Raw genomic sequence first — 9,170 nt, 5'->3', positions numbered from 1 at the left:
TCTCCTGCCCTTGTGACAGACTCCTGGAAGCCCAGCCCAGATCCTCCTCCGTCCGTGACCTCACTGATTCTCATGGCTTTGCCCTGCTGTCCCAGTTCTCCCGCCCTTCCCAGGCTCCTACACACAGCCATAGATGGACATTTTTCTCAGCTCCCCTATGACCCCCTTATTCACTTCCCCAAATGCACATTCTTACCTTTCTTTCCTGGCTCCCCATTTTCAGTCAATGTTCCTTTCTATCACTCAGCAAAACCTTCCATTCCCTGTCCCCAGAACTCCTCCATCCCTCACTTCCTCACATGGAGCCCACTCTCATCCCAGTGCAGGTTGTCACTGCCTGTTCCACAGCACCCACCTTCTACTGTACCTCCTGAGGAGCCGTTTCTCACACAGCACCCTCTTATGCCCCAAGTCCTCCAGGCCTCTACTCAAACCCTATACCCGCAGGGTTCTGGTTTCCAAAACAGTTCTCCCTCCCTCTCCCTCAGCGAGGCGCGGCTTGCCTCCCTCCTTTCCTTCCCATCATTCTCCCCCTGCCTTCATTTCAGGCCTACATCCTCCCTCTGCTGCACTGTGACGCGCCCTTCAGCAGCTCAGTCTCACAGCACTCCTGGCTTTCCCCAGTGATCACCCTTCCAGTACTCACGCTGCTCACCTGTATGCGGGTCAAACGCCCAGGGCCAGGTGTCCCTCACCTGTGCCTCACGTCTTTCTTACCTGGATGATGGCCTCCCTGCCATCTCGATAACAATTTTTTGAAAACAGTGACAATACACTGTGTGGCCCCAAACCGTATGTTCCCTGTAACTTGTGCTAGACAAAAACTTTCTAAATGCAAGCATGACTAGAGAAGAGTCAAAGGAACAAACACGGTCACTAAGGAGTGAGAGTCCAGTAGATGGAGATGAGCATGTGAAGGTGGGACAGAGACAGACTGCAAGTCCACCTCGAGCCGAAGCTGGGCTGATGGGTACCTGAGTGTCTGCTGGGGAGCGGCTGTGCGCCTTCACCATGAGGAGGCTCCGGGTGGGCTCCAAGGACTGAGCCTCCAGGAAGGGGTGAGGTAGGAGACCCCTCTGCTGCATCCAAGGCTGCTGTCTCCTCCGAATGTACTTCCTTTTCCTGTGCTGAGGCTGAAACCTGGACATAATGAAGTGTGATTGGGTGTGGAACTGCAAACCTCTGAGAAGCCCTCATCTGGGAAGAGGCAGAGAGCAAAGAAAAGGCAGTGTGGCCTTCCGCCAGCACCAGTCACCCTACCAGCAGTGTCTTGGGCATCTGTGGTCCCCAAGACTCCAAGAGCCAGTTCGTGACCTTGAGTGGCTGAGCCTCTCTGTGCCTCCCCTACTTGTCCATGGGGACACTGCCTGTTTTGTAAGCTTCCTAGAGCTGAAATAAGACACAAGACTCAGAAGAATTTTGTAAACTGGATGATTCCATAGCCCAGCAAGGATCAGATGGAGACGCCCAGGGCCTTCCACAGCAGCCCACTTGCTTGCTCCTGAGAACAACTTTTGTGCCTAGATCCTCGCTGACCTCCTGCACACCACCACAGAAAAGCCTGTCTATTCACCTAGCTTTTCCGGAGAGGATCTTCTGAAGCCCTGCCAGAAAAGACAGTCCTGCCTCGTGTCGGAACATGCAACCCCGACGGTAGTGGCACAGGAAGATGTGGAATCCAAGGACCATGCCCTGAAGACACAGCTCCAAATGTGCAGCTGCATGAGCCATCCAACTGTGGACTCTTGGCTTGGGGCTAAGTCTGTTTGCTTTTTTTTGTGGGGGGCTCCTTGGGAAAAACAATGAGATTCTTAATGGAGGAACTGTCCCATTTAGTTAAGCTCAGCAAGGTAGCTCAGCAAGCAAGCGTCCCTTCTCACCAATGTACTCAGAGCACCCTTGCAGCCCGTTAGTGCTGCGGTCTTGCCTAGTTGCTGCCAAGCCCCCAGCAAGGGCTCATTTATTCTTGCACACTCACGTGTGCCAATGGCTTTCATAGTGTCAAAGGTATGTTGTTTGGCACTCCTGGAGAAAGATCTTGCCTTGGAACTCCAATCAACTGGAAATGATTCCTTAGCCACAGACAGATAATCATTTATTTAGAAACATACAAACATTGAATTAACTGACAGGCTGCGTATCAGAGAAAATGTATATACTGGTTTTCTCTAGTAAGATGCAGGGGGCAGAGAGGTCCCCTGCTCAGGCTACAAGGGAGTTATTGTAAAGCAAGGTGGGGAACAGGCAACCACGCAATGTGGTCTTTTCTGTGTGTCTACTTGACACAGACCAAATGCTAAGCCAAGCATCCCTGTGAAACACTTCATGGATATGACAAAAGCCTGAAATCACTTTACAGAAGGGAGACTGTCCTGCGGAGTGGACGTTGGGGACCAAGTCCACCAGAAGCAAGGCCTTGCAAGCAGAACCGAGGGGTTTCACGAAGCAGCTTCAACCACGCACTGCAGCTTCCACTGGGCAGAGTTGTAATGTGTCCCTCCCACCACCTCTCTGTAAATCTGACTTGCCTAACCAGTCCCAAAGCACATCAGCCATTTTCAAGCAGTGAAACCTCCACACACACACACACACACACACACACACACACACAGAGTTTGTGTGTGCATACACTCTTTCTGCTGGTTCTGTTTCTCTGGCCAAACCCTGACAGAGCTGGTCACAGAACTATTTAGCACTGCCATCCAGGAAGTTAGATTTTCCAGTGTTTCACACTGCTGGATTTATCCCAACTTTTCCTGATTTGAGTGACCCTGGCTATAAATCAAAACCCCAGGAAATAGAGAAAATAGAAATTTTAAAGAGCAAAAAAGCCTCCCACCCAAACAAAAACAAAACCCTCTATTTGGATTTGGAGAGCTAGCAAAAGGAACAAATGATTATGAAGTCCAGGAATGGCATCTAAGAAATCTAAGAGGCAGGACTTAGAGGTCTGAAGAATTAGCCCTTCTGATTACACGGAAGCCCCCACCCCCACACTCTAAGCGCTCTGCACATCTCTGAGTGCTGTGTGGATTTCACAAGGAAGTAGTTCACAAAGCAGTTCAGACCTTGGCTTGAACATGCATTTCTTTTATGGCTTAGAGGACATAACTATTTCTTTTTATTCATGTAGAAGGTTTAGGAATCCTAAAGGCAAACCAGCCTAGAAGCTGGGAACCAGAGAACGCCCACTCCTGGGCCAACCCAAAGACTTGAGAACAGTTGCTGGTGTCATTCTCACTATAAGTGCTTACCTCTCCTAGTCCACTAAGGTGTCTCTGGAAATCTTCCACCACAGCCACGGCCTCCTCACCACTCTCAGGCTGGTGGAGCTGCACCCAGGTCCGGAGCTCCCCGGGAAGGATGCTCAAGAACTGCTCCAGCACCAGCAGCTCCAGAATCTGATCCTTGGTGTGGACCTCAGGCATCAGCCACCAGCGGCAGAGCTCCCGGAGCTGGCTCAGAGCTTCCTGAGGCCCAGACATCTCGTGGTAACACAGCTGTCTGAAGTGCAAGCGGAAGATTTCACAGACAGAAGGGTGGCTCTTCTGGAGACTGCAGCTCTCTCCCCAGGTCTGGCTCCACAGCTGCTGCTTCACAGACTGCTGCCCCTCCCGCTTGTGGAAGACAGCATTCGAGGCAATGAGGCCTACAGTGCCCCTGCTTTCTGTGGTCATTGCGATCCCAGACAGGAGGTTGTTCTAGCTGCAGTTGGTCCAATTAAGTCTGGTTTGTAGTTCAGATCAGAAGCTCATTTTCAAATTTTCAGGGTTGGAGTAGGAAGTGATGGGAATGTCACCTACAGAGACATCAAGAGAAAAATCATAGTCTCCAGGCCATTCAACCTGAGGCTGATGAAAGATCCTCCAGAGTTAAAAAGCAATGCTCCAGCTCGGTGTGGTGACACATGCTTTCAATCTCAGCACTGAGGCTGAGGCAAGATCACAATTCCAAGGCCTCTGCTCTCACAAGTATACAGGATTAGAAAGCCAGCAATGTGTTTTTTTTTTTTTTTGTTTTGTTTTTGCTTTGAGCCTCAGTTTACCCAAAGCTTATTTTTTTTAAACATTTATTTCTTTATTTTGTGTGTGTGTGTGTGTGGCCAGCTCAGCCCACCAGGAGGCGGGGCTGGCTGGCATGTGGTGCTGGGGATTGAAGCGCGGTCCCTGTGCTTTGCATAGCTTAGCTTGTTCCAAGTAGGTGCTTTAGACCACTGAGCCATCTCACCAGCCCCAGCAATGTTTTTTGACGTGGCACTTGCAAGATATCCCAAACGGGGCAAGTAAAAACAGTGACTTGTTATTTAACCTTTGTATGTTTTCTAATATGCATTGAAATTTGTCTTGTAATACATCTTTAACTCATGCATAAATCTGTGTTGGGAAGGTACTCTCCAAACTCTTCTGATAAAGATGTACAATAGAGAAAGTTTGGGACTAACGTCCTAGACTTTCTTTCTCCCCAAACTCTTCCTCATCTGTCAAGACCTAAAACAAATACCATTTTCTCGTGAAGGCTTTCCCAACTGTCCCAAAGGAAGACAGCTGGTAGCTCACCTTGTTGTATCTCTCACTTTAACCTTGTATTTTAATTGGTCTGTGCACCCCTGATCAACCACTCACGCATTCCACGCTGCTAGATGGCCAGCAAACAAAGAAGGCACCAGAAAACCCCAGATGCTTTCTGCTCAACTCCCCTTCCTGTCTTCCTGTCTTCCTGTCTGTCTTTCACGCCTAAGAGCGATTAGTGCCCCAGTGACCCGATTAGACATCGTTTGTACTGTAGCTGTTTGTAGCTTACCTGGCCTTTCTCCACTGTCTGAAAGCACTCAGAGGGCAGGGCTGCCTCCCAGTCACGTTTGTTATGTGTCATTGGCACATGTCCGGCAAACGCACGAGTGTGGTTAGTGTAGCTGATGTGAAAGTTTGTGGCAACGTTTAATCAGTGTACACACTGTAAAACGCCAGCTGAAAGCCATGGCTTACAGGTAACAAAGTATGTCCGCGCTGCTTCCAAGTGGTCGTGCATCTAGGCTCCCTAGGTAAGCTACTTTTCGGTGGGCCTCAACTTCTTTAAAAAGACAAGACGGACGTCTCTGCGGACTCTACTCTGAGGTCCCACTCTACAGGAAGTACAGGCCGTTTTGCTCATTTCCTTGCACTTTGGATGCTCATCAGAGGATCAACCTGGGCTTCGCGTTTCCGGCCACACGTCACGTCCGACCTTCCTACAGCCGGTGCGACCCGAGACCAGGCTTCCGGGCGCGCTCACCTGGCCACGCCCGCAGGCTCGGCGCCCACCGCCCCCTGGGGACCGAGCGGCGGCTTCTCCCGGGGGGCCTCGGAGACGCGGGCTGGGCCCCGCCGGGCCTCCCGGAGTCCGCGGCCAGCCCACGACGCCTCTCGACACACGGGGGAACGCTTCCAGGAGCGGACACGATGGCCGGGCCGGAAGCGGGGGTGCCCCACTTCCGGGTGCCCCACTTCCGGTACGTCGCGGCCCCTCCCGCATCCCGGACGTCTTGGTGGCGAAAGTGGGCGCGGGGTAGCGACCGCCAGGCGGCGAGTCTTAGGCGTGCAGGTGCCCGGCCCAGGGACTGTGACAGGTTGACCCATACGGTGGTTGATCTTTCCGAAACAGCATCGGTGTGGGAGGAGAGGCCCGCAGGGAAGGCCAGGAGCAGTAAAAGAAGTTACCGGACTGCTTGCTGCGTGCTCGAGAGCCTTGTCATCCCTGGCCGGCGAGGCGCGCTATGGGACAGGCAGGTACTGCAGGTGGTAAGAAAAATTTAGGGGCCGGGGAGATGGCTCAGTAGAATAAAAGCTTGCCTGGCAAGCACAAGGTCCTGAGTTCAATCCCTGGTTCCACCAAAAAATAAAAAAGAAAAATTTAGCAACAGGTTGGAACGTAGGAAAGATGATTGCTGATACACCGAAAAAGAGCAGCAGGAGAAGTCCAACAGAGGAACGTACTGACAGAAAAACAGGCAAATTTATCTTTGATTTTTACATGAGGACAGGGTGGGGAGCTGTCACGTGGTGGTGGTGGCGGTGGCGGTGGCGGTGGCGGTGGTCCTGTTGTCCATCCAAGTTCAGAGGAGCCAGGAGTTGCAGACTGGGGCATGTTTTGTTCGCTAAAATCTAGGCAGGTCCTCGGTGTTGCTCGTACTGTCCTGAGTAAGATTAATAAATATGTATAGACTAAAGTTAGTGATCAAAGGACTCAATAAAATAGCATTTTGTACTTGCAAAGGACTTTTGACAATACATTGAGTGGGAGGAAATGGTTTTAAGACATGGCAATTGGCCAGTGATGGCAAACCTTTTAGAGCTAGCAATGATACAAACAGCCAGCTGAGCACATGTGCCATAGGTTCATCACCAGTGGGTTAGATTATCTAGTGATACGTGCGCAGCTTAAAAGGTCAAAAGTTAATGTTCTACCTGGAAATTGTCACTCATCTGAAATACGGCCTTAAAGAGAAAATGGTAACATAACCGTGATTCTCCAGTGTTTCTGGAAGGCAAGCATTACCCAGGTGGACTTCACCTTGGAGAATGGTTTGCAGACAGAAGTAGGCTGTAGGGCCAGGGATAGCCCCGCAGCATAAGTGCCTGCCTGGCAAGCACCGGGTCCTAAGTTTGACCAAAGAAAAGCAGGCTGTCAAGAAGTGCTTGTTGCTGATGTAATTGAACAGGCCTAGCATGCACAGCTGGATGTAACGGCCACTGGTGCAGGATGTGGTCCAGAAATGAAGAAGGGCCACTCCCTGGTGAATTCACTGTACATATCATCATGGCGTAGGAGGGAGATCCTTCCCAGAGGCCAGGAGAACAGTTTTCTGGGTTGTCCAGGTATGGAGGACCACCTGAGCAGCTCTCCTTGAAAGAAGAGTGACTGTCTCCATCTTGACTGAGCCTGACCCTATTCCCGTGTATTGTTCTGTACAGAGCTGGCCAGGACTTCTGTTTACCCTTCAGTTGGCCTTAAGCAATGTGTATTGGTCTAGCTGAGGTGCTGGGGATAGTCTTTGGAGGTGGCAAGCGTGTTTCCCCGGTAGCCTATACCTGCTGCTCCTTAATGTGAGCCGGGTTAAGACAGGATGAAGAGCCAGTGCTCTGTGCCGCCAGCTGGGATCGAGCCTCGAGACAGAGGCCATGACTTCCTGGGGCTTGAAAGGCTACATCAGAGCTGAAGCACCAGACCCCCAAAACATCAGATACTATCTCACTACCATAAAGCAGATTACTCTCTCTGCATATAAATGTAGGCCACCCACCTAGCTCAGCTCACAGTACTCACCTACCTCCCACAATTCTCCGTCATTCCTCCTCAAGCCACTTCTCCACTAAATAAAACCAGGTGAGCTGGGGAGATGGCTCAGTGGAATAAGCGCTTCCCTGGCAAGCGCAAGGACCTGAGTTCAATCCCCGGTTCCACAAAAAAAATAATAATAATAATAAAAATAAATAAATAAAACCAGGTAGGGCTGGGGAGATGGCTCAGTGGAAAAAGCACTTCCCTGGCAAGTGCAAAGGCCTGAGTTCAATCCCCGGTTCTGCACAAAAAAAAAAAAAAAAAAAAAAAAAAAAAAAAAAAACAGGTGAGACCCTGAGTCAGCCTCTTGGTTCCAGAAAGCCATCTTCATGGCTGGACTTAGGGCCCTTTGGCTTCCCAATTATAAATATGTTTCAGTGTCTTTACTTTCGCTGTGGGTTGCATTGGGAGTGGCAGATTGGAATTAACTTGGTGGGATTCCAATAATGTACCTTTTTTTTTGGTGGAACCGGGGATTGAACTCAAGCCCTTGCACTTGCCATGGAATCACTTATTCCACTGAACCATCGCCCCGGCCCAATAATGTACCTTTGAGATTACAAATATTAACTTCTTGGACTGACACAAGAATGAGGAAGGGACTCCTACATCCAGGAATCAGCAATATCCAGAAGTGTGCTGGGCTCACCTGGGCCCTCACATGTGTCCCTCATTCATGTGCAGGTGAGGTTAAAACTAAAGACCTTGCAAAACCTGCTCCAGAGTCTTCAAAGTCTTAAAGGAGATCTCTCAAAGCAAACTTTGAAGTTCTATTTATGATGCCATCTGTTTTTGAAAAACTCAATCTTTAATCCTGAAATGGTGGGGCATGCCTATAATCCCAGCACTCAGGAGGCTGAGGCAAGAGGATTGTTCCAAGTTTGAGACCAGCCTGAGCCACAAAGTAAGTTCCAAGTCCACCTTGAACTGCATAACAAGACCCTGTCTCAAAGAAGTAAACTCAGTTACATATGAGAACCAGCCACCAAAAGTAGAAAGGGTTGAAAGATGAGAGAAAGAGGCAGTCACAATCAGGAGTCTACAAAGTGGGATTGATAGAACTAAGTCTTTGGTGGCAGCGGGACAAGTAGATTCCTGCACCACAAGGCAGGGAGAAGGGATCTATATACTGAACTAGACGAAGGTGTGGTGCAGTTAATGGAGTGTATTTCAGTTTTCTCAAAAATTATGAACATACATGCCAGCCCGCCCCGCCCCCTGGTGGGCTAAGCTGGCCACACAAAATAAATAAATAAACAAATTAAAAAAAAAAAAAAGAATAATGAAAAAATTACGAACATGTCCAGTGTGAGTTAAGAAACAACATCAGTGGCTGGTACAAAATGTTCAGGTGTCTCTCTTAGTGACTTGGGCTACTAAAGTCCCTGATAGGGGACTGGTGCTATGTGCCAGGATCGTTTGTTGGGCAGAGTATCAGCTATGACCAAGCTTGTGGTAGTGAAGTCAAGCTTTATATCCTGTCAGGCAATTTTCCTGGCTTAGCCTTCAAAGTAGCTGGAACCCTTATCAGATACAAAAGGTACATTTCTTGGTTATATAGGTCTTGCTTTATCTTGGTCAATCCAGCAGAAAAGTATAAAAATGAGGTATAAAAAGCCATATTAATATGCTGAGCTGTGAAAGGCTCAAGTCAGCAGCTTCTGACACTGCCAGCCCTATGGATAACCCACTACTATTATGGACTACTGGACTATATTGGATTACTTTGCTGAATTCACGCACCTACAATATTTAAATGGCAAAAGAATACCCATCTCCAACAAAACTAAATAAAAAAAAGGGGATACAAAGGAAGGACCATTTTGTATCTGTATATACAAAATAGGACAGAT

General features: G+C 49.2%; 1 protein-coding gene across 2 annotated transcripts in view; it reads right to left on the bottom strand.

Moving 5' to 3' along the window:
• Positions 1 to 5,288, bottom strand: part of LOC105743440 (zinc finger protein 660) — a 26,088-nt gene extending 20,800 nt beyond the window's left edge. The window contains exons 1-3 of one of the 2 annotated variants that reach the window (XM_012516780.2): positions 4,801 to 5,288; positions 3,255 to 3,799; positions 975 to 1,140 (exon numbers count right to left, since the gene is read on the bottom strand). In XM_012516780.2, the coding sequence (XP_012372234.1) occupies positions 975 to 1,140; positions 3,255 to 3,677 (589 nt within the window). In that variant the 5' untranslated portion in view covers positions 3,678 to 3,799; positions 4,801 to 5,288. The remainder of the gene's footprint in view (positions 1 to 974; positions 1,141 to 3,254; positions 3,800 to 4,800) is intronic. The other variant, XM_023700621.1, reaches the window with a different exon arrangement.
• Between the last annotated feature and the right edge of the window lie 3,882 nt (positions 5,289 to 9,170).

Source organism: Octodon degus, unplaced genomic scaffold, assembly GCF_000260255.1.
Source record: "Octodon degus isolate 3935 unplaced genomic scaffold, OctDeg1.0 scaffold00126, whole genome shotgun sequence".
Classification (NCBI taxonomy): Eukaryota; Metazoa; Chordata; class Mammalia; order Rodentia; family Octodontidae; genus Octodon; species Octodon degus.
Note: the sequence above shows the minus strand (reverse complement) of the source record. Positions and strands in the feature narration are given on the sequence as shown.